Source organism: Podarcis tiliguerta (assembly GCF_965153285.1).
Source record: "Podarcis tiliguerta genome assembly, chromosome: 1".
NCBI lineage: Eukaryota > Metazoa > Chordata > Lepidosauria > Squamata > Lacertidae > Podarcis > Podarcis tiliguerta.
Genome location: NC_139534.1, coordinates 53,211,455 through 53,236,997, shown reverse-complemented (window position 1 = coordinate 53,236,997; position 25,543 = coordinate 53,211,455). Strand labels below are relative to the sequence as shown.

General features: G+C 41.5%; 1 protein-coding gene across 1 annotated transcript in view; it reads left to right on the top strand.

The window, feature by feature from the left end:
- Positions 1-8,143: 8,143 nt before the first annotated feature.
- Positions 8,144-25,543, top strand: part of NUP160 (nucleoporin 160) — a 27,584-nt gene continuing 10,184 nt past the window's right edge. The window contains exons 1-24 of the mRNA XM_083442881.1: positions 8,144-8,277; positions 8,428-8,536; positions 9,838-10,048; positions 11,041-11,263; positions 11,643-11,727; positions 12,779-12,893; positions 13,204-13,362; positions 14,384-14,461; positions 14,829-14,926; positions 15,839-15,923; positions 16,649-16,717; positions 17,015-17,098; positions 17,450-17,620; positions 18,103-18,202; positions 18,987-19,152; positions 20,006-20,133; positions 20,245-20,405; positions 21,017-21,147; positions 21,321-21,391; positions 22,004-22,160; positions 23,573-23,642; positions 24,479-24,577; positions 25,171-25,290; positions 25,407-25,502. Of these exons, the coding sequence (XP_083299007.1) occupies positions 8,175-8,277; positions 8,428-8,536; positions 9,838-10,048; positions 11,041-11,263; positions 11,643-11,727; positions 12,779-12,893; positions 13,204-13,362; positions 14,384-14,461; positions 14,829-14,926; positions 15,839-15,923; positions 16,649-16,717; positions 17,015-17,098; positions 17,450-17,620; positions 18,103-18,202; positions 18,987-19,152; positions 20,006-20,133; positions 20,245-20,405; positions 21,017-21,147; positions 21,321-21,391; positions 22,004-22,160; positions 23,573-23,642; positions 24,479-24,577; positions 25,171-25,290; positions 25,407-25,502 (2,889 nt within the window). The 5' untranslated portion in view covers positions 8,144-8,174. The remainder of the gene's footprint in view (positions 8,278-8,427; positions 8,537-9,837; positions 10,049-11,040; positions 11,264-11,642; positions 11,728-12,778; positions 12,894-13,203; positions 13,363-14,383; positions 14,462-14,828; positions 14,927-15,838; positions 15,924-16,648; positions 16,718-17,014; positions 17,099-17,449; positions 17,621-18,102; positions 18,203-18,986; positions 19,153-20,005; positions 20,134-20,244; positions 20,406-21,016; positions 21,148-21,320; positions 21,392-22,003; positions 22,161-23,572; positions 23,643-24,478; positions 24,578-25,170; positions 25,291-25,406; positions 25,503-25,543) is intronic.

Genomic DNA, 25,543 nt, shown 5'->3' with positions numbered 1-25,543 from the left:
GGTCTGTGGCTGGATATAGACTCTGTACATTCACTTGAATAAAGTATGTTTTTAAATAATTCTTCATTTAAAAATAAAAAGGAAACAGGATTTTAAAGTAAATCCCACTAGAATCAGTGGGACTTTTTTCAGCCGAGCATTCTTAGGATTGGGCTGGAAAATGTTATGTTTCAACAAGCATTTCCAAACTACAGTAATGTCACATAGACAAAGGAAACTGCTTAGGAAAACCTGTCACTTTTTATTTGACCATTTATACAATTTCAGCTGAGAGTGATGAGTTAACCACTTCAATAGAAGACCAGACTATTGATCTTGTAGTATTTATTTTAATTACAGCTGCCAGTTGCTACTTCACTCATTCACATCCATCTTTTGTTGTGTTTGGCACAAAACTCAGAGATGCCATGCCTGTCAAACAATGGATTCCACAGCTATGGAAGAAACAGAAAACTAAACCTATAACCAATGCTTATAAATGCTTAATGGATTTTGGTAAGGCAGAAATTCAGGAACTTAGAGAAGTGTGGAACAGTGAATTAGAAGATATTACACAGCTTAAACAATAGAAAATTGCTTTAGAGCCTAAACAGAGTATTTCCTTGGACCTGAGATTGATTCAGGAAAAATTAATATTTTGAATGTATTGGACTCCACAACTTCTGTATCAGATTGTACTGTCTAATACAGAAGGATGTTGTAATGCTGAAAATGCCTCTTTGAGGCATATGATGTGAGCTTATCCAGTGGTCTGAAGTTGTTAAAAGGTAAAGGACCCCTGACAGTTAAATCCAGTCGCGAACGACTCTGGGGTTGCGACGCTCATCACACTTTACTGGCCAAGGGAGCCGACGTTTGTCTGCAGACAGTTTTTCCAGGTCATGTGGCCAGCATGACTAAGCCGCTTCTGGTGAAACCAGAGCAGTGCACAGAAACACTGTTTACCTTCCCGCTGGAGCGGTACCTATTTATCTACTTGCACTTTGACGTGCTTTCAAACTGCTAGGTTGGCAGGAGCTGGGACCGAGCAATGGGAGCTCACCCTGTCGCAGGGATTCGAACCACCGACCTTTCAATCAGCAAGTTGTTACTCACCTCAATTTTGTATTGGCAAAATCCTTTATATTTGCTGACATTTATATACTTTTTTATTATGTCCCTATAATATGAGGTTTAATGGATGGACAAAAGTAGGTTTTGCAAGCCTTTATGGTGGTTAAGAGACTTATATTTCAAGCCTGGAAGGATAAATACCCACTGCCAAATACACAATGGTCTGAGGTCCTCACTCCCCAACCTGAACGTATTTCATATAGGCATCAGTTTAATTTTGGACATCTGGAGGGCTTATATTGATAAATTAAACGTATACATCAATATAAGCCCTCTTAAATTAAAGATTTATTTATTGATGGTCACTGTATCCATAATGTGAACTGATGGTGGCTTCTGTTACTGTTACTACTACTAATAACAATAATAGTAATAATTTGTTGTCATGTTGGTGTTTTGTGTTTTCTTTCCTCTTTAATTTTATTTCCTCTTTTTCCATTTCCTTGTAAAATCTGCAAATTAAAATAAATAAATAAATGCCATGGGAGAAACAGGTAAACATTTTATGACTGAATACTTAGCTTTCCCTGTGAGTGGTAACAATTTACAGTCATCTTAAATAAAGCACATAACGTGTATAGGTAGGCAGGCCTGATTCTAAGTTGGTGTTACTCAAACATTTCAGCAGCCCTCAGAGTTCAAATATGGGTTGCAGATATTTTTTTTAATGAACATCGGTCACTGTTTACACAACAGAAAGGGAGGAGCTAGAGGGGGGGTCATTTCTGAGGACATCTGTGATTGGCACGGGATTTGTCTGAATCTATCAAGTAAGGCTTATTGTGAGTAGCAAAGCAATTTCATCCAATGCAACTATCTAAGAAATCTTTATGCACAATAAGACCTCTCCTTTGTGATTATGGTTATACACTGAAAATTAATAAAACTTCTTATTAACAAATAAATTAAAAAGACCTCTCCTATGAAGTGCTTCTGTGGTAACATACATTGAAATAAATTATTCCCAGGGACTCATGTGCTACCCTGCATTGAACCTAAGGGAGGCTGATGCTGGCCCTATCTGGTGTTTTACCCTGGATGCACAGCTATTAGTTATTATAGCCAAATAGAACCTCCATGCATAGAGACAGTATATCTCTTCATACTGCATGGGGATGACCATCAATTTTATGCCCTGCTGGTAGACTTCCAGAGGCATTTGCCTGGCTGCTGTTGGACGAATAATGCTTATTTAGATGTACAGTGATCTGATCAGGCATGCTAGGATGTGTAGACAAAAGTATGAGAATAAAAATGTGAAAATAATTCATGCAGTACAATATATACGTGCAATAATTTAGGAAATAAGAAGAGGCCAGGATATGCACCATGACACTATATGATTGCATGTGGAATTATCTGAGCCAAAATAGGATGCTTGATGCCCTTTTTAAAGCTTGACTGAGTTTCCATGCGCATGTAACAAGCTGTAATCTACAGAGCTGCAAACTACCTAAATGTAATGGCAAATATGCCAGGAAGGCAAATATATCTTCCAGATACCCAAAACATGACCCAAAATACAACCAACCAGACGCAAGTTGCAGCATTGTGGGTGTCAGGCACCCATAATTTCTGGATTTAGTAAGTGTTAGAACGCAATCAGTGTTTGGAGAGTTAAACTGGTAGATACACTCTTCATAGCTGGACTCATCTTCCCTTGTTCAGGCCAGCCTGATAATGGCTGAGTCATTAAACAAACAAAGACAGGGTGATGACCCATCAAGAAAGCCATAAGCAAAGCTCTGGGTTAACTAGAAGAACAAAGGCCAGTAGCATAGTTCAGGTTAGCAGTTTTTGCTTGATGTGAGTTGGAGGAAAATTGTTCCAACCTGTAAGCAGCAATGCAACAGAGAAGCAATATTAGTGGGGTGGGAGAGCTGAGAATAATGTCAATATATTTTTATGGTCAACGTTGTAGGGGGTGGCCTAGATGACCCTTGGGGTCCCTTCAGCTCTACCATTCTATGATATGGAGGGGGGCTCTCCTACCTCACTATATAGATGGCTGCCTAGTACAGGGTTAGGAGTCATACAATGTAGGAGTAAAGCAACAGATTAGAGACAGAGAACCCGATGGCTGGCATCCTGTAGAATCCAGGGCTTCACCTAGGATAGAAACAATAACCTCTGGGGGTGTAACGTGCACCCTTCCATCATAGGCTCAGGTTGTATATGTGTGTAAATAAACCATATATCATAAAGACACCACGGTCTCTTCTGTGCCTCATTGTCCAAAAAGGAAACACAAACACAGGGTAAAACGTGCTTGGAACTCCCTAGAATTTCACACTGCTGTGAAGTTTGGGGGTGGTGTTTAACAATGCATTAACAGGCATATAAGATTCTAATTACACAGCAAGAAATGGAATATGCCCTTTGGGGGAAATAGTATATCTGCCCCACCCACCCCACTAGCTTGTTCACTTCTACAGCTTCTTTTCAAGAATGTGGAGTTGTGGATTAAGATGGAAGGATATTACGGTAAGTAGGACCTGAGAGACAAAGATTAAAATCCTCTTCAGCCATGAAGATCCCTGGGCCAGTCACTGTTGCTCAGCCTAGCCTCCCTCACAGAGTTGTTGTGAGGATAAATTGGGGAGTGGAAAACCCTGAGCTCCTTAGAGGAAAGCTAAAAGCTCACATAAATAGGTATATAACAAGCAAAAAGTTAATAGGTGAGGGCCCCCCATTACCTGAGTATAAGCCTCCTTGAATACACATGCATAGGATTGGGAGGTGACAGGGAAGTTTCAAGAGCAGGAACCCTGATTCATAAGTGAGCATCCCTTCTCACTAGGCAGGCAGCAGGGCAGCAGGAGACAGCCCCAGACACACCATAATCTCTTCCCCCATCCACCCAATACCACCCAGGAGGAAACAGTGGCGGGGGGGGGGGAGGACTTGAAGTTAAAGAGGCAATGCAAACCCTGCTGTTTCAGATTCTGCATCTCTGAAGGTGACTTTCATTTGGAAGGTATCTCCTGCAGCCATCAGATAACTTTATGCATGCATGCAGTGTTCAAAATTCCCATTGTTCTAGGTGCATTTTGCAACAGGGAATTTCTTAGTACTGCGTCTAAGATTTCAGATTAAAACTGCAGTGTGGAAGGAAACAAGGACCTTCCAGCTACTCTGAAGACTGGAGAAGAGACCCTCTTAAGAACATTAAGGGGGTGGACAGGGGAAGGACTAGGCCATACGAAAAATGAACATATATTTTAGCTGCAGTTCATTCATTTCCAGATTTGTATTCTTGTTATAAAAAAGTGAGCCTAGACATTCCATTGCTGCACCCATAACCTAGGTTTAAGGTGCCATTTAGCTCCTAGCTTCCATATCTCAGTTTCTAACACTATCTGCTTGTGCCCATTCATCAGGACCAGCAGAACGGTTGTCAGAGAGAAAAGGCTGAAATGCTGTAGGGCAAACTATGTGTGCCATTGGCACCTCAGCTTCCCTTGTAGACCTGATTTCCTAAATTTCCCATTAGTCCAATGGATAGTCAGGCCTTGAGAAGCATGGAACTAGAAAGGATTGGTCAGGTACAGAGATAGGCAGTGGGAAGGTTGCCTTTGCCTCTCCCTGAGGATATGTGAAATACAGGTGGGTCCACTTAGAAGCTGTCCTGGTCCACCATTGTGTCTCTGTTCCAGCCCAGGGCCTGTTCTAGCTAGTGCCTACGTTCCCAGAAGCAGGCCTTCGTCAGCCACCTGACTGGTACAATAATGCTGCCATTCTGCATTGGAAGACAGGGTGCATTGTACAGCCACAGCCGCCTAAGAGCTGTTCATGCAGCTCTTCTGCCTGAAAGGAAGTATTGTTTGAGATGACCCAGCCCTTCAACCTCTTCCCAACACCAGGGAGGCAGAGCTGCTCCCAGCAGACAGAACAGCGCCATTCAGAGTCCTCCACATCTCCATCCCACAGCAGCTGCTGGTGGCCCTGCCCTCTCTTGGTGCTGTGAGGCCCTAGAACAACAAGGACTTAGGGAGGCAGGGCAGGCTGGACCTTGCCACTGAAAGCTGCACCTTCAGCCATGGAACACACAGCAGAAGGAAGGAGGATGAAATAATATAAGTGCCAGCTGCTGGTTCTGTGCCCAGTTCCAGCCAGAGATTATTCTTGTCAGGACTGAGGGATTGCACTGGTTCATGGTAGTGCTGTCTGGAATGTGTGTCATGCAGTTTAGGGACCACCCAGAACCAAAACCTGGTTCCGAGAAACAGCTCCCAGAATAGCAGAAGAGAAGCATTGGGTAAGGTGGAGAAACTGCTTTTACAGTGGTACCTCTGGTTACGTACTTAATTCGTTCCGGAGGTCCGTTCTTAACTTGAAACTGTTCTTAACCTGAAGCAGCACTTTAGCTAATGGGGCCTCCCACTGCTGCTGTGCCACCGCCATGCAATTTCTGTTCTCATCCTGAAGCAAAGTTCTTAACCCAAGGTACTATTTATGGGTTAGCGGAGTCTGTAACCTGAAGCGTATGTAACCTGAGGTACCACTGTAATTGAGTTTTATAGTTATTTAATAACAAACAAGGCAACCAAAAACAAACAACACTTGTTTGCTAATAAGGGGCGTTTTATCAGCACAATATATTTCTACATGTATCATGTTGAAAAATGGAGATAACCTTGCCACAAAGTTGGATTGGTCACCAGAAGGCAAGGAGGATGTCCATTTATTAATACAGCTAATAAATGGAAACCATATAAAATAGTATCAAAACATTGCCTTTATTGCTTTACCTTGAATAACCCCTCTATCCTGTGCAAAGCACTCAGGCAGTGCTACATGATCCCATATTTTAACATACAAACCGTGTTTTGTAGGAGGTGTATTCCCTTTCCAACAGCCTGTTAATTCTACTTGAGCCTGCCAATAACACTGCTAGTAATTCTTTATGTTTAATTTCCTAATTAAGCACACTTTTGATTGACTAGAGTGCCAACACTGGTCCAACTGAAGTTTTTTGCTAGTAATCTTAACCAGCTCTAAGAACGCTTCCTCTGAAAACTTGTTTGCAAAAGGACAGCTCCACCACATGTAGAATAGTGATCCTCTCTCAGCACATCCCCAACTGCATGATGGAAACACTTATTTGCCATGTAGGGCAGTTTTAGAGGAATCCTAAAAGGTAGCTTCCTGGATTCTCACAAAGATAGTGTATAAACTGGGAGGGGGAGTTAGTCCATACACTATCTGATTCACTATCTTCAAACTCTCTAAAATCATTCTTCCACACCTTCTTAATGTCATCTGTCATGCCCATTACATGCTGTCAGGGAGGATAACTTTTGGCAATAACCACGCCAATGGGAGCTATGTTGCAGGTGAACATATTCCAGGCTGGCTGCTATTCTTGTGAACAGAGCAAACAGCAGGTTGACAGAAACATTGGAAGAAAACAGTATTGGAAGAAGTGCTCTAGAACACTAGTAGAACAGTAGAATGAATGGGAATCTAAATTTCTGCCTTTCTATCACCAACTGGCTGATTTACAGCACTTCCTGATTTACACTGCTGTCATGTAGATTTCTCAGAAATGTTCCTAAAAACATAGGATTACCAAGGATACAGAGGTCACACCTAAGATGTATTAGAAAGCCAATATATCCTGCTGAACATATTTAGCAACAGGCACTGTCCTTAATAAGGGACGCGGGTGGCGCTGTGGGTTAAAGCCTCAGCGCCTAGGACTTGCCGATCGAAAGGTCGGCGGTTCGAATCCCCGCGGCGGGGTGCGCTCCCGTTGTTCGGTCCCAGCGCCTGCCAACCTAGCAGTTCGAAAGCACTCTCGGGTGCAAGTAGATAAATAGGGACCGCTTACTAGCGGGAAGGTAAACGGCGTTTCTGTGTGCGGCTCTGGCTCGCCAGAGCAGCGATGTCACGCTGGCCACGTGACCCGGAAGTGTCTTCGGACAGCGCTGGCCCTTGGCCTCTTTGAGTGAGATGGGCGCACAACCCTAGAGTCTGTCAAGACTGGCCCGTACGGGTAGGGGTACCTTTACCTTTACTGTCCTTAATGCTCAGTCACAGCAAACATGGGGAGAAGGTTGGATGGTTGTGGGGCAACTGTTCAGGCCCTCAGCTTTGTGTTGCCCCATGCCTGGCACAGACGGCCATGGCAGGCAGTACCACTGCAGGTCCAGCCCTACTGCTTCTTAACCCACCCTGCAAAGATACCCTTCCTCAATCAAAACTCTCTCTTTGAATTCTAAAATATATTTGAATTTTTTAATAAAAAAAATAACTGCTTAACTTTGGCTGGATTGTGCCCTACCATTTTGTGACCTAAACAAACTATAGCAAACTTTAGAGAGGAAATGAATGGTCCTCTTCTCTGCTGTCATAGATAACTCAAGGGCCTCTTTTTTGTAAATGTCCTAAACTACCTGAGTTGCTCCTTTTCCCATGTAAATTTTTTTTTAAATTATAACAATAAAACAACACTGAAACTCTTATTACAGTGAGAAACTGTGATACTTCTAACAACAATGCTTCTAAGCAGACTTGCATTGGTTACATTAAGGTGGAATACAAAAAAGGCCGTAATCAGGTAAAGGTGTCTCGCCACACCTTGCAAATTAACATAGGGAAGGAACGGGACCCGCGTCTCCGTGAAGCCATCTGCTTGCATTTCCCCCTTCGCTAGCTTATACCACTGAGTTAATTTTTCATCCAAGTCTGCCTGGCTGCCACTCTTTGCCGACCTGGTGCCTTCCAGAGAACTTGGACTACAACTCCCATCAGGCCCAGCCAGCAGATGTTTCGACGGGAAATACAGTCCAAAACATCTGGAGGGGCGCGAGGTTGGCCAAACCTGCTTCATGAAATTCCCCTTCCCTATTGCGCCGGGTCTAACTGAAGCGCGGGCCGGGTCTAACTGGACGGGCGTCTGGCTGCGCTCCTTGCCCAGCAGTCGCTCCATCTAGTCCTTCGCAGGACAGAGACCCCTCAGGCCTTCCCATGATTCACCGCGAAAGCAGGCTCGGCTCGGCCGCGCCCCCTTCCCACTATCCCGTGATCCACTGCGGCTCCGCGCGCGGGAAGGGAAGATGGCGGCGGCTGTCGGGCTCCCGGAGCGGGGATATTTGGAGCTGGTGGGCGCTGAGCGGGGAGCGCGGCGCCGGGTTCGCGAGCTCGTGTTCAGCCTCCCAGGTAGCGGCGCCCGGCCAGGGAGCGGGCGGCGGACGTGGGTTGCTGGGCGGGTGTCATTGCTGTTGCACGCATAGTAAAAGTCACGCTGCTGCTGCTGCTGCTCCTGCCGCCTTCCTGGCTGACGTGCCTCCTTTGCCTTGTCCCTCGCAGGCGGCGGCTCGTCCCTCACTCCCGTTCGCTACGCCGACAGCGCCGGAGGATTCTGGTACCAAGAAAACGCGCAGCTGGGGTCTGTGACCAGGAACCGCTTCATCCACTGGTGAGTGGCCTTGCTTCTGCAGCCCACCCGCCAGGCAGTACCACGGATCGGATCCTGCCCTCTCACTCCACTGGGAGAGGTTGGGAAGAGTGAAGAGGAGCTGCCCTCCGCTTTGCCCGGGCTTCCCCTTCTGGCATCTTTCTTCTGATGCCTGATCCCGTTTAGCATGTGACTAGGGTGATATACCCAAATAAACCAGATGATCTTTTTCTTTTGGTTTTGATCTGTTCTTCACTATTGAAGTGTTTTGAGCCGTTGGCTCTTCCAGAGCAGAACTAAAGCAAGCTAACAGTTTAAAATGCCTTTTTAAAATGCATTAACCTAGTGCAGTTATGAACAGAATGGTACAACACCAGTTGTAGCTCTGTGGGAAGAGAATTCTAAAGTTGGGGTGTATGCTAAGGAAAGCATGCAGAGGAAAGGTCCACAACCAAAAATGTTAAGGCATTAAAATGAATGACAGGTGACTTGAGCAGTAATTGACAGTAATCTTTGATAATAACTGTATGTGACAGCAAAATGGCCATTGAATTTGAAATTAGAGAGTTCTATGAATGGGTACCTCAGTAGTGCATGGAAGGTTGTATGAATTACAGTTAGGGCATGGGGAAGCAGTTTGAAGAAACAGCTGCATGATTATGTAGGAAGTGAGAAGGACGAATTAGCAAATGAAGCTGTATTGAGGAGCAAAGGCCCACAAAATTCCTTGAACCACACTATAGAACTATTGTGTTTTAGTGCTGTCTTGGTGAAATACAGGGCTAGGTCAACAGGAAGCTATGCATCTAACCATGGAGCTCAGTAGCCTCACACAATTATGTTCCCAATGTGTCTATCCCTGCCTCCTAGCAACTCCTCCAGCTGTTTGTGCCTTTTGGCATTAGGTTCATTCCCAGTCTTGTATAGTTATTCAAATATTCCCTGTTCTGGCTTTGTGAAGGGGGAGAAGATTAAAGTGATGTTGAATCTCATAGTTGTATTTTGTGTTTGTCTGCTGCAGTATTAAAATAGTTTGATTGAGATGTTTTAGTTTGATTGTGCTGTATACCTTCCTGGACTTCCAGAAGAGGAAGGGCAACCTACAGCTTTACCTCCTTGTGTACCACTGTACACTGGTGTGCACTGCATGCTCTTTGTATGCTTGCAAAACCTAAGGCATATAGAAATACAGGTAGCACCATATATCTGGCTCTTGAGATTTGCTTCTTGGTGCCATTGTCTTTCCACCATGCAAATACTGGGTTGAATTGTACTCTGTAAACCTATAATTCCTATATGTATTTACTTGTTTTCTTTTGCAGGGCTACGTCAGGTGCAACCTTGGAACTGGTAGAGGAATCCCTTGATATAAACCTTTTGAACAATGCTGTTCAGCTCAAATTTCAGAATTGTAGCCTCTTACCTGGAGGAGTACATATATTTGAGACCCAGAATAATGTTGTTATCTTGATTTCAACCAATCAGACTGTACATAGGTTGATTTTACCACACCCCACTCGGATGTATAGGAGTGTAAGTAACGTTTTTTTCAAAAATTCAAAGAGTGTGAATTAACAATTAACAAGCAAATTTATAATACACAGACAAAGCTATCATTTTGGATTGTGATTGCATATACTGTATAGCATGTTCAGTTCAGGTAATACACCAAACTATGATCTGGAGTGTCAGAAACAAGCCCTAGGCTTATCTCTCACCTTGTGTTTAGATTCTTTATTATTTAGTGTTAATCATAGATGATTGTGATGTCTGAACTGGAAAACTATGGCTAACCCTTGAACCCAACTCATTCATGGTGTAAGGGTTGATTCTGGTTTGAAGGGCAATCACTAACTGCAGGCTGCTGATTTGGACATATGGACATATGATTTTATAGATTCTGAACTGATTCCCTTTCTGGGAATGGGCTGTGAAATATTCTGTAATTTATTTTTTTGTAATGTATTTTTTTTGGCCACATGTTTGGTTGTATTTTTTATATAGAAAATTAAAGAAAATCTAATTTTCAAATGTTTTTATTGTTGCAAATTCATGTTGAATAATTTGCTGGGTAAAATTTTGGTATGGAGCAAAATCTATAGATAGTTCAAAGTAATCTTGTCTAAGATAAAAGGCACTGAGAAGGGTCATTGACAGAGCCCTTGTTGGCATGCATCAGGTCTTGGCTTAAATCCCTGGTGTCTCCCAGTAAAAGAATTACAAGAGCAGGTCATGTAAAAGTCCTGTTCCTGAGATCTTAGAGAGCCACCAAAATACACAATACTGGATTAGCTGAACAAACAGTCTGACATGGTATAAGGCAGCTTCCTATATTCCTTTGATTGCTCTGAAGAAACTGCTTTTGTCTAATGTTTCCTTTGATACCATTTTTCAGACACTTCTAGGTTATATGTTACAAGAGGAATTTGAATAGAAAAGGCATTTCCTATTTGACTTTTCCATGTTCATACTTCAAATTTATATTTCTTATTGATAACTAAGCTTATTGGGGATTTTCTTAATAGGAGCTGATCACAGAAAGTCATGTACAGTCAGTTTTCACAGATGTTGGAAAAGTTCATTTAAGAGATCCTTTTAACTATTGCGTGATTCCTGCAATCCCTGGTCTGTCAACTCATTCCACTGCTTCAGCAGCTTGGCTTACCAGTGATGGAGGAGCACTTTTTGCTTTGCCATCTGCATCTGGTGGGATTTTTGTCCTTAATCTGCCACCTCACAATACTCATGGTAAGTATAGAAGCTGATCTAGATAATTTATTTAAAGTTGCTTTGCTTTTCAGTTATAAATCTCAGAAATTACACATCAAATAAGAATTTAAAGCAGGTTTAAAATATTTTCTAATGTGCATAAGGCAATTGACTCCCCATATCCGCAAAACTTCTAATTGAGAAGTGTGTGCTGTACTAATTGATTAAACTAAGGGAACAAAGACAGCAGCAGAACCTGCTTTTGCAATTTTGGACACCGTCAATGTCTAAAATCAGTAGTCATTTTGTCTTGAATGTTTCCACATGGGACTTCTGAAAGATTATTCATCTGATTTAGTTACTGTTGTGCGCCATATATGCATGCATTATTAATAAATCATGTTTGTTTTGTTTTTAGGAATGGTTTCAACTCTAGTCGTGGAGTTGAAACAGAGTTCAGTCATGCAGCGCTTGCTTACAGGTTGGATGCCAACAGCTATCAGGCTAGTATTTTGATGGCAAACAGAGCTCTTGAAGTCTCTACGGTAGCCAGTGGCATAGCTGGAACAGGCTTGAATGAACACTCTGCCTATTATTCACTTTTCTTTTCAGCAACCAAATGAGCTATCTAAAATCATTTGTACCTAGCTTTTCAACCAGGTCTAGAAGTGTAATTAATTATTAGAAGTGTAATGTGCTTTTTCTTAGGTGGCTCTCTTTTCTAAACAAGCATATTAAGTTAATCTTGAAATTGCTCCTGTCGTCTCAGATCTGGACAAAGCAAAATGAATGAACATGTTTTGAGGGAATAGGAACCTGCAGAAGACAGTCAGCCTTTTCTTTTTCATATGAAGGCCAGGGATGCTGTTGGATTCAGTACTTCAGCTACAATTGCATGTAGCAGAGGTGTTCCAAATCTGCCCATAGTCCAGTGGTTAGAAAGTGTGTACGTTTGACTGTTTTTCACAGTTCCCTACTTTTTAATAAGAAGGTTGCATCCTTTTTATTTCCAGACATGATGGCTATTGTTCAGAGAGCCTGTGTGGCTAGTGTTAGGTTTGGAAGTAAGAAATTCTCTACTCAGCCAGGTGACTCAGCAGGTGGTCATCATTATCTCTTAGCCTAACCTATCATAGAGAAGAGTTGTGAAGAGATAATTCTGATACACTGAGGAAGTGTGGAACGGAAATCTGACAAATTCATGCCCTCAAACTTTGGAGGCTAAATGGCTGCATTGTGATTGATGGTTGCTTGCAATATTTAGAAGAGCAAATGTTGTAACTTTTATCTTGAAAGGGGTATGGTTTTATATGAAAAGGTAGTGCTTCACCATAAATGAGGAATGGGGAACCTAATCTGACGGGTGGACCAGATTCTTATCTGCCGTATAGGTCATGGGACATGTTTGACAAGGTGGGTGGTGGTATCCACCTCTCAATCATATGATGTCATCATGACATCAGGTGAAGATTTGGCACTTCGAACTTTTAAATTCTTGTAAATTCTGTGCTTTTTTGTTTATAATATATATAATTTAGTTTGAATCTTTTCCAGAGGAGACCAAGGTCCTTCAGAGCTTCCTGTTAGCATGTCTGTCCACTGTCGTGAGCATGATGCCCTCCTCTTTGCACTCTACCAGGATCATAAACTTCGAATGTGGTCTTACAAAGTGAGTGTGAAATGCTAATTTCTGATAGAATACTGTTGTCATTGCTGATGGTTGATTATTCATATGACTAATGATACTTTCCAAATGTTGGTTTTTGGCAACATGTCCCTTTGAATATGCAAGCTATATTAATTACCTTTTCTGTGGTCTGCTGTGAACATGCACAACCTTCAGATCTGTATCCTTTACTGTAAAGGAACACATGGTAAAGTATCTGTCTAGTATATCAAGCTGCTGTTTTGGCAGGTGTGTTTAAAGCATTTGTCCCATTTGCAGATTGTGTTACTTATCTGGCTTCTTATCTTGGCAGGATCAAATGTGCCTGATGGTGGCTGATATGTTGGAATTTGTGCCTGTAAGTAAGGACCTAAGACTTGCTGCTGGGACTGGACACAGATTACAGCTGTCTTATTCTGAGACCCTGGGGCTTTACATTGGTGTATACTTGCATGCACCCAAACAAGGACAGGTACTTGAATTGTCTTACATTCGTAGAATTTTAATTTGCTGTCAAGTTGAGAGTCAGGGAACTACTAGTAGGGGAGGAAGGGAAAGGAGAATGTTAGCCGCTTTGAGACTCCTTAAAGGGAGTGAAAGGCGGGATATCAAATCCAAACTCTTCTTCTAGTATGACCCATCAGTTTCAGAGTTTATGTGGATAAGAAAAGTTTTCTTCAATAATTTTAAACATGTTTTGTCCAGTCCTAGAAGTTTACAAAATGATATAGCTTTTGATACTGGATTAAAAGAGCTTGCTGACAATTTCAAATGTCTTTTGCTTTAAAAACTGGGAAATGATCGCTCCTTGATACTTGATAAGATGTATTTTGATGAAGTGCTTTCAGAAGGACTTATCAAATGCATTGTTCCAGGGAAGAACAATTTCTCATTTCCTTCTATGGCAGATAATTCATTGGTATAGTTTTTTGGTTTTTTTTTGGGGGGGGGGGAAACGTGGAGACTATTTTCTAGAGATGCAGCATCCAGGATTGGTGCATTTCCTGTCCTGAGTCCCAAACCCAATTTTCTGTATCAGTTTTCTTAGATCTCCAAGCTTTGCAAACAAGAAAGTAAGGTGAGGAAGGCTAGAGAAAAAAGGAAATGGAAAGCACTATGTAGGTGTCTGCAGAGGACAAAATTACACTTTACATAAAGGGGTACTATGTCTCCTATGCCTTGGGCTTGGAGGCATTCCATTTCAAATGCACCTGTGGTATCTCATAGGGAACCTATTGCTCCTCCTCAGAAAGAGAAAGTCTGAAAAGTGAATTAATTGCTAAGGATGTCCTCTTCTCTACAAGTGCTAAAACAACCAACTTTAAAAGCATCTGTTCAACTTGATTTTCACAGTCTAGTGCCATTACTACATCCTGAGTGGTTACTGGGTATTATAATTAGAGAACTGGAATATAAGGATTGTCTAAAATAGTTTACAGTTTTATTTTCACTAATGACAGAATTATTTTTATTTTTTTTTAATTTTTTTGCAGTTCTGTGTCTTCCAGTTGGTCAGCACAGAGAGTCAACGCTATAGTCTTGATCACATATCATCACTGTTCACTTCTCAGGTGGGAATGAATAAGATTTACATTAAAATGAATGTGTCTGTCAAGAAACATCCACTCTGCACTGATAGGGGTCAGTAGAGTACCCCTGATGAGATTAAGCAACATAATGTGATGTTGGAGAGAAAGGGATGTGTGTACCTGCCTCCTTTATATTCAGTTACTTCTGATCCATGGGATCTTCTGTGTGTAGCCCCAGTATTTGTCTGCTAGTAATAAATTAAAAAAATACTAGTTTTTATAGATTCAACAAAATATAAGTTCTCTCCATTGTACTGTTATTATTTAGTTTCATTCTCTTGAGTACATTTAGGTTTGAAAATCATATTCATTGTTATAATCCACTCGTTGTGGTATGTTTTTAACTTAGGAGACCCTTGTTGACTTTTCCTTAACTACTGCTGAGATCTGGGCACTCTGGCATGATGATGAAAATAGAACCACTGTGAAATACATCAATTTTGAGCAGTAAGTTTTGTCCACCCCTGGTGTAACCATGAGCAGTAAATTGGGCGAGGAAAAAGTTACTTTAAGCCCTGAATCCAAATTAAAAAGGAGATTCTCTCAACACTAAGAGATAGCAGAAAGATACTTCAAAGAAAATAACTATAACCTATGCTGGCACTTCTAACAAGGATTTGATACCTATTGATGAAGCATTGAGTTACCATATAGTTCTGCGTAAGGCATTTCTGGATGGCTAAGGAGGTTGACAAAAGATCAGGGGAGCCATGTTTATAATACTTAGGATGGGCTGTGAGCAGCATGCAGGCTTGCTCAAGCAGTTAGTTTCATGCTTCACACCTGTTTAAGCTAAGAGGTGGCGACACAAGGTGAAAATTGGAAAGGAGAGTTCTCTGTCTCCTGGTAGACTTGACATGTCATAGGAGCTCTTAGACTATTTGTTGAAACAGCCAGCAATTATATGTGTCAGCCATCTTGGAGAAATGGACAGAAGCTACATTGTCTGGGGATGTTATGGTTTTGAAGGGTCATACACTGGACTGGCAGGGCCAGCTTCACAGAAACAGGAAGACTTTGCTCCATTTTGTAGGTGGGAGGAAAGCGACTGGTTTTGGAAAGCTGCAGAGTTGCTAAAAGATAGTCCCTTAGATATCCCACTTGGCACTGAGGGAAGGGGACGATGATAGTCTCTGTGTGTGCATACACACATGTCCATGTAGGGGAAACCCGCATCAACAAACTTTCATTCATCTGTTTTTAGTTTATAATTGTAGGTTTGTGGTGTCATGGGTCAAAAATATGGAAGATGTTGGTTATGTTTAATTGTTCATAGTTATATTTATTTATTCTACTTGGAAGTAATCTTTTTTGAACTATAAACGTAAAGTTGGCTAAAATAGTCCAGTCTTGTTTTAGCAATGTTGCAGGTCAGTGGAACCAAGTCTCTGTGCAGCCCCTGCCACCTGAAGAAGTGGATATTAGAGATGACCAGGACCCAAGGGTGAGTTCTTCAAATTAATTAATTATGAATTTGAATGGCAAAACACAGATGAGTAGCACTTGTATGAATCCCTAAAAGTATGAACATTGCGTATATATGGGAAAAAACAAATCTGTGTGCTCAGTTGCTAAGAAGGAAGACCAGTGAAATGATGGATCTTTGAAAGAAGGCATTCTCCTTTTTAAAAAAAATTGTTAGATTAGTAGTGTCAAATATGCATTTTGTTTGGTCTGAAGTGCAAGACTCTTGGCTTTGACTAATTGATGTGTAAACTTTGTTCTCTCTCTCTCTCTCTGTGTGTGTGTGTGTGTATGATATTACTCTTGGTGCTTCTTGTGTCCCAAAGTGTCTGAAAGCAAGATTCCTTTGGCCACCAGAAGCATGCCTTGTTTTTTTAAGTTCTTTTTTGTTGTTGTTGTTGTTGTTGTTCAAAACTTTGTGTTTCAGAAATGAACAGTGCATCAATTTCTACACTTCATTTTACTCTTAGTTTCAAGGTTGATTTCTTTCTTTCAAGGTTTAGGCAGCATGTGTGGACCTCTAATGTATTAACAATTTCACATAGTTAATATATAGTGCACATTGGAAATTGTCATATAAACTGAAGTTGAGCAGTTGCTAGAACATAGTCATGGGACAATATTTGGACGTAGCTGTTAGTGGAAGGGAATAAAATGAATCACATGATCTGCTTGGGAAATAATTAATTATGCTGACTCTTACAGGAAACATTTACAGAGGCCATCTTCATGCCTGGACAGTTCACAAATGCGGCTTTGCTTAAAGCTTTACAGGTGAGCAGGAACATCATCATTTGTTGGGGAGTTTCTGGAAAACCATTACAACTTACACTAACAAGTCAATTGCACAAAATGGCAAGATTGGCATTTGAGGCAGAAGGGCAGAGCTCTCCTCTGCTCTGCTCTGCCAGTTCATAGCTACAGTGGCCTACTGTCAGCAGTCATCTACATAGAACATTCTTTTTGACACTGCTTGGCATGCTGCTAGAATTCAAGTGTGAGATTTGGTAAGCCCTGGCACTATGTGCATTTAGGTTTAAGGGTGAGAAACATCTTTTAATTTTCCCTTAGATATTTTCTCAAAGAGCTGAGCACCTCACAGACCTGTCCTGGGATGAGCTGAAAAAAGAAATTACTATAGCTCTGGAAAATGAGGTAAGAGTTCCGTTTAGTCTTTGCCCCTCTTGTTGCTTCAACAGGATTACCTTCATTCTTGGATTCTTATTTCATTGGTTCTTTGTAATAATTGTGCTTATATTTATGTGTTTGTTTTAAGATAGGTCAAACAATGCTCTACTGTTGTAATGTTAGTTTTTAGGGTGGTATCCAATGAAGTACTTCTGCTAGGGTTAGGTTTTCCATGTGTGTCTCCCTAGAACAAATTATGGGGGCACATGGGTAGAGGAGAGGGAGGAAATTACCTTTAGCAGCCAACATCCTTAATTTAGCAGAACTGTTCATTTGGATAGCTAACCTTCGGTCTGTGTTTTTGTTCTTGTTTCCCAGTTCCAAGGAAATGTGACTGAGTATGAATTCTCACAAGAAGTATTTAGACAGCTGCAAATAGAATTTTGGTCAAAATTCTATGCTTACTGTGTTCAGTACCAAGAAGAACTCTCACGCCCACTTGCACTTCTCTTGAATCAATGCACTAGCATGGTGTGCCTGCTTAAAAAGGTGAGAATCAGGTCAGAAAGAGGCAAATTTCAGATATTTCTTTCATAGAGCAAAATGGGCCTGTCCAACTCTGGCAGGCAATGACCCTAACTATTGTGGACTTAAGTTTCAAGAGCTCTCAGTAGTGTGTAATTATAATTTTATGTAATAAATGTGGCAGATATAAATTTATATGGTTTATTTGTTTTACATGGGACTTTTTCCTGAGCAAATGTTGGTTAGAAATTCAGATGGTCCGTAGTTTCGATAAGGATCTGAAAATCACGGAAGCTGCTAAAAGATAGCTAGTTTGAGCTTTTCCTAAGTTACAATACACTATTTTGCCACTGTATCTTTGAATATTTATGATGCTGAGAATGTGGACTACTCTGAATATGGGCATTTCCCCCCTTCAGAATGTTGCTTTGAGCTTTCCATGTAAGTAAATCATCTTTTTGTGGTGTTTGGAAACTAAATGATGAGTGTATCTTCTCCCCACACAGGGATACCTGTCTTTTCTTGTGCCCTGCTCCCTAATGGATCACCTTTACCTTTCGCTTGATGAACAACTGGTGAATGAAGTTGAGAGCACTGGTTTAGATGGTAAGAGAGAGTGAGCGCACGGACCCACTATAAGATGTTGTCGGCAGAGCAGAATTTAGAACATAGTCTTTACATTTTTTAAAAAAAGTGTTTTATTTTTCTGATAAATAGCCAGGATCCAGAAAGCCACTCACATCAGGCTTGCACTACTGCAGTGGAACGTCTCAAAACAAAACTTTACTTACATGGAAAATAAACTGCTTTGGTAACCCTCCTCTGTTTTAAAAGCAATTTACCATGTTAGCATGTGGAGCTTTTGCTCAAGAAGTGTAAGCATAAAGGGTCTCTGGGCTCATAGATCTAATTTCTCAACTCTTTGGATTCCTGCCCATGTTGGTTATTTTCAGTTAGTTACATCCTAGCAGGTAACAATAACCTTGGTGCATCTCTCTCCAAGAACTTTTAAGGAATCAGTTCATGATCACTTTCCTGGAAGCACTTGCCTCATGTCAGTGGGCAAATGGATAAATTGAAAGGCTGGATTGAGAGTTTTAAACCTATTGATGTTTCAAAATCATGCACTGTGGGAGAGTAACATAACTAGAGAGCAACATAACTAGGGAAGTTCATTCTTGGTGCTTCTTAGGTTGACTTTAGTAAGTACTAATGAAGTGATTTTTTTTTGCATTTTGCCCCTGGATAGAATGCGCAAGCAAGAATAAAGTGTATTCTTAACTGGTTTTAGTCCTGCTTTTGCAGCATAGTTGGCTTTTTTATTGTGATTAAAATATATATACCCCCACACACTCTGAAATAAGTTCTAAACACCGCCTTTTCATTGTAGAATCTGAATTTTCTCATGATCTTGTGAGTCTTGTTCAGTGCCTTCGGTTAATTGGTGAATCAATTTCTGTGGAGATGGCACTAACAATGGAAATGGCTTGCTGCCGTTCCCAGCCGCCAGAGAGAGCTGCAGGACAGATCCTTCATGACTTGATTGCAAATGACACGTAAGCATGCACTATGAGCAAAGTAGGCCATTGATAAAAAATGATTTTCTCACTCTACAGCATTTCGCTGATTGGATGTGTGTGTGTGTGTGTGTGTGTGTGTGAGTGTGTGTGAGTGTGTGTGTGAGAGAGAGAGAGAGAGAGAGAGAGAGAGATTTCTAGCCACAAAGTTCTAGTAGCTGTAGTTCTCAGAAAATTGGGCTCACTATTCCTTCCCCTCAGAGAGCAGAGGCAGCACAGTTGACAACCCTCCCTGTGGAGAAATGTCCTTCCAGATTTTAGGCCCTGCCTTCTTCAAGAGAGCAGTGTTACACACCAAGGCCTATGTTATTTTTCTGTCAGAGCTGAGAGGTTCAGCCTTCAATTTCTTTTTTTGTTAAAAATGTCCTCAATCTCACTGTTCCCCTCAGACAGGTAAAACGCTGTATATCTCCAGCTGCGGCCCAAGACAGTTTGAACCAAGGCCACACTACAAGCAAAATCCCTAGGGTTCCTGTGCTTAAAAAGTAGCCATATAAATTCAAAAGTTGTACAGTGTTTTTGTTACTTCATTTTTCTATGAAGAGTTTTTATATACTGCCTATTACAATCTGTCTCAAGGTAGTGTACAAATTACAGTCACCTGATTGCAATAGTTTGTTCCAGATTACTTGTATCTTACAATTTCATGTTCCTCAACCCGAGGGTGTCATAGCCCTTGAGACAGTGTGTGGAAAAATTAGTTGTAGGATGCCACATATAATTCTTAATAGGGTGGATAGTGTGTCTTCTGTATCATGTTTACTCCCTCATAACTGAATAAATTCTCAATATATTTTATGAAGCCTAACACATTTTGCTGGTTTCCTTGTAGAGAGAATCTAATAGAGGATATTCACAGTAAATTGCAAGAGATCAAAAACCCAATTGATGCTATTGGGGTGCTTATCCGGGAAATGGACTATGAGACAGATGCGGAAATGGAAAGAGGACTCAATATTGGTGAGAGAACAGTGGCTCTACTCTCCCTCCCCCTAACATTTTGATTAAGTGAAAGCTGCTTATGTCGGTAGATGCATATATTTTTGCCTTTTCTTACCTTTCTTTCTACAGTCCAACCCCTAAATGTGCGCATGCATCTCTCACAACTCTATGGTAGTAGCACAACAGTAAACATGGTGTGTCGGTGTGTGTACAAGATGTCCATGACTCGCTTTTTGCTTTGTCGGGACTTGTTGATTTTACAGCAGCTCTTGCTACGGCTTGGAGATACTGTGAGTATATTGGAACAAAGTTGACTGTGTGACCTCAAGCAGTACAATCCTTACATCATTAACTGAACAGCATACATTGAATAATAATGGAATGGTTACAGTGGTTGCTGAATTGACATTACCGCTTAGCTGTCAGGGTGCACTGTGTTGCTGGATCTACTTTTTTGGCAGCCAGGAAAGAACTTGGGGACCAAAACATATATTATCACAGAGCAGCACGTCTGAATCCAAGCCATTATCCTTATTAACAAGAAGGAGCTTAAGTTGATTCAGATCAGATAGTAATGTCATGTTTCCAACACCAGCTGCTTACTTCAGTTAGATAGGTTCTGGGTTGATTTTCCTTCAGTCCCATGCAACCCACTTAAAATAGCACTCCTGTCTTTGGCTGTCCTGCTTTCAATATGCGTTGGCTTCATTCCTCTCCTTTCTAGCAACTGCTTCGGGACAGCCCTGAAGATATTGCTATAGACAATCAAAATGGGGTATAAATGTCTATATGGAGAAGGGGAGGATAATACCACAAGGATTTTCGCATCTTTTCTGAATAATGTGAAAATACTTGGCCATTGACAGCTATTGAACAACTAAGACTTATGTTGTGTTTTTAGGTATTGGGCGGAGGCCAGCTATACCACACTCAACAGAACCTGCTGCATCGCACATCTCATTTGATATTATCATATTACCTGATCAGGTGGGCAAGTCAGCGCTTGGCATCAGATGTTCCAGTTGATGAACTGTAAGTTCTTTACCTATAGTTTGTAATGAATATGATGGATGAAGTAGGCGTGGCCATTCTCTTTTCCTTTAGCAAAAAATAGGCATTTTGTTTGATAATAGCAAGCAGCTTATTTGGGCAGGTTCTGCTCAGGACTTTTCTGTCTGATAAGTATTTTTTCTTGGTTTCTTCAGGGAATGTAACCTACAGCATCTTTCTGTATTAAAACTGACAGATTCTACAGCTATAACACCACTCAAGCTAGGTAAGAAATTAAAAGCTTTTTGTCTCTTTTTGGTTGTAAGTATGTTCAGTTACTGTTTTTTAAAAGTGACAATACAAGGCTTTGCTAAAAGATTAATCGTGTTTATAGACATAAGTTCTCCAGTGCTCAGATTAAAATACTTTAAAGCAAGATAGTGCTGAAATCGTTGCTCAGAGAACCTAAACTGCTATAACTCAGGGGCCGTTTTTAACATTAACCCAGCCACCTTTACCTGCAGTCTAGGCTAGAGTTTTATTTTAAAATTGTTGGAATTTTCCAAATTTTAAGTATTCTACGTGCCATATTTCTTATGCCTAGTTTTTTCAAACTCGAAAGTTCTATAGATAGCTAGAAAATCTAGTCTTTACCTGTCAAAAAGTTGGTGTCGTGTCTAAAAATGCAAAGTACATCTTAAGTAAGCAAAATCTAAAAATTGGCATTTAAGTTTACAGCCTTTCTTCCCTGCATACCACTTGGATTTATTAGAAGTGGAATATAGAAGTTAGTATTAGGGAAACCATTACATTGAAGAGTCATGTACGAAACATGTTTATGGCATTTTCTCATTCTTTAGAGATATTGATGCAGACAACATCTTTTAATCTGTTTTAGTGTCCAGCCCTCAAACTATCGTGGAGCTGTTCTTTCAGGAGGTAGCCCGAAAACACATAATATCTCAACTGTTCCCACCTAACGCAGCCTTGGATGAATCAAGTTTGAGTTGGCCTCAAATGTTTTCTGCAATTTCGAGTTATCTCCTGCAGTTCTTGTATCCTTCTGTTGCAGCTTCTGCTTGAAACGGTGGACAGGAGCTATGCTTTCTTCTGTTCCTCTAGTGCGGGGATTCTTAAACTTTCTACCCCTGAGATAAAAATTAACTGGGGCCCTCCAAACACAATGTGCAGGGGCGGAATCAGCAGACAGAGTTTGGCATAACCAGCTGACAATTATTGACACTTTGCGAATTTCTGAAATTCTTTGCTCCAGTGATTCCTCTATGGCAGGGAGTTACAGTTCAGTTTTATTCAAGTAAAGTACAGAAGTTAGGTGGAATTCATCATTGTGCTCATTCAGTTCTTCCTGTGCAAGCATTCCAGCTTGCCAAAGGTATCCTCCTTCCCTGCATGCTCTTCTGGGGGTTCTCTAGGACCCCCCCCCCAAACCAATTGTGAGGGTGCCTGTGGGGGGAGCCCCGTTGGCAAGGTGTGAGGTCTTTGTGCAGGGCTTCCACTCATGGGGCTGGTTAGTCAAATCCTGCCCATAGCTGCAGAGGCATGACTTGGCTTCCTCACTTTAGGCACAATTTTATGATCTAGAGCAGGGGTAGTCAACCTTTTTATACCGACCGCCCACTAATGCATCTTTCTTGATGGTAACATTTCCTTACCGCCCACCAGTGCTCAATGGAAGGAGGATTCAGCTTGTGCCGTACAACCCCTTACTGCCCACCTAGAATCCTGAAATGCCCACCTAGAATCCTGGGTGATAGGGACCAGGTTGACAACCCCTCATCTAGAGGCTCCTCCTTGCTCTTTTTACATTCACTTTTCACTCCTCTGTGAGTTTTCCTCTTTTTCCCCATTCCTTTCTTCCCAGTTTATTGGGTGCGGTTTTTTTAAAATGGTTCATCTTACTTGCTAATCCCCCCTCCCTCCCTTTCCTTTCAGAGGGTTGGCAGCAAGGAAAGAGGACTGAGATGAGACTGTGTGAGAGAGAAGTGGAGGGGCCAGAAGGCACAAGAGAAGCCCCAAGCACTTCTCCCTCTGTCTGTCCTTTTGCCTCCCGTCTTCCTGTTCTCCCTCTTCCTTCCCTCACACTAAGCCTGCCGCACTGCCCATCTCTTGTCTGTTTCCTCTTCTTCCTTTCTGTTCCTGCCCTCCAACTCTGCATGCTAAAGCCTTGCCCTCCAACCAGCTCCTGCTCCCATGCAGCCCTATGATTGTACATGTGAGGAGCTGCTGTTTGTGGTATTGATTCATTCAAAAGACTACAGCACAGTAAAGGGACAACCAAAATGATCAAGGGGGTGGAGTGACTCCCCTAGAAAGAAAGATTGCGGTGTTTGGGACTTTTTAGTTAGAAGAGAAAAGGCAAGGAAGACGTGATACGATAGACGTTCATAAAATTAAGCCAGGGTCTTGTCATCCATTCAATAACCTATATTCCTTATGCAGTCTTCAGGTGGCCAAGCAATCCTAACTTCCTCTTTCCAGAATGTTTGATGGGGGCTTGTCAGTATGCTCAATTGCAGGTGAGATCTTTATTTGTGAACTCCTTTACATTAATATTTAAAGGATAGAAGGAAAATGCTTAAGTAGATCAGGTGGGAGCCTGGTTGAAAGCTAGCCCTGGTTTTGTATTCAGGGATGTAAAGGGGCAGCTGATGGATCATTGGTACTTATGGTGGGATCAAGAGATTAACTGAGAATATGAGCAGCAACTGGGGTTCATCTTGGGCATGTCTTATAAGGAGAGTGGGAAGCCGGTTTTGGAAAATTGTATTAAATTGAACTAATTTGGCAAGATTTATAATAATTTTGAAAATCTATAAAAGTAATTGGTAAAAAGAAAGCTAGCACTGGTTCAAAGCAATGGATTAGTTGTGGGGAAGGATGCTATGTGCATGCTGCCCTAAAATCATCATCATCATCATCATTCAAAGGTAGCCCAGGTAAATCAGGCAAATGGATCGAAACTGGATATTATGGAAGGGATTCTCAATCCAGTAGAGGCTCCTACTGGCTGAATTGGGGAGGCCATTTTTACCGACCCCCCCTCACCTACAGTTACAGCACAAACTCTCATGTTTTTCTATAGGGTCCCCCAAAGGTATGGAGCAGAGGTTTTTTGGGGGGGGCTGGGGTGTTTGGAAATGCCTCTCTTCTCTCCCCACTATACCACTGGGAGTATCCTGTGAACAGAGTTAATCTCACAGGAACAGAGGCTCCAAGCCTAAATGTCTAGATCAGAATCCAGCCTAGCTGCTTGCCTGTTCATGTTTTTTAATTGGTGTGCGTTAAACAATGTCTGAGTACAGTGGGAAGTAAGACATAACATTTGTCTGATTAGTGTATGTTTGTATATTAGGAATATATTCGTTTTCTGGGACCTTGGTGCCATGTGAATATGGGGTCATGCTGTTTTATGATGGGACGCTGCTACCTTGTTATGGGAGAAGGACACAAGGTAAATTCTTATTTCTCTAAAACAGATAAACATTTTATTGTTTGAGTTGAGAAACAAAAGGAGAGAAGTTGGTTAGACAGTAGTCATAGCTAGGAGTGAGAGATTCTCAGTTACTTTTGAGGATCTTGATGTCTGCAGAGTGCTGTAGATTTGACAGCTTTGTTCTAAAAAGGAGCAAAATATAAAATAAGTGTCAACTGTGTTACCAATCTAGGCTTTGTTCAGATGAATCTGTCTACTGCTTTCCTAGAGTCAGATGCTTTGCTGTTCATTTCTGGCCTTCAGTGGCAGCTTCGGGTGGGGTGTGTGCATGGACTGTTTCTAGTAATAGTTTTTAGTGGTATCCATGTTGAATTATAATGTGTAGTGCTTTGATAGCCATAGCATGCACCTGCGTGCCATTTTGTGACTGACGCTATTGACAGTTCCTCAGAATTGCAGATGTAACCACTGGCCTAAAAAGTTTGGCAACCTCTGACATACAGTATGGAATTGATAACTGTACCAAAACAATATGGAAGTGATCCCAGTTTATTCTGTGCTTCGGACTAACTTTGTCCCAAGCCTTGGTTTAAGTTCTTTTTTTCTTTCAGGCTCTGGACTGTTTCTGTGAAGCAGCCTCAGAAGTTGGAAAAGAGGAGTTTTTGGATAGACTAATTAGATCGGAGGATGTTGAAATGGCTTCAACCCCACGGCTACAGTACTATGACAAGGTATTTTCCTTTCTAAGCTTTTAACCTTTCTTGTAGAAGGGGTGGTATAACATGTACTTAACATTTTCACAAATAGTTCAGGTAAAACATTCTTGGCTGTATATTCCCCTCCCTAGGTTCTGCGTCTTCTGGATACCATGGGTCTACCTGAACTGATCATTCAGTTGGCTACCTTAGCAATCACAGAAGCAGCTGATGATTGGAGAAGCCAAGTAAGGAATTATGTTTTGCTATTGTAGGATGCGTGCCCTTC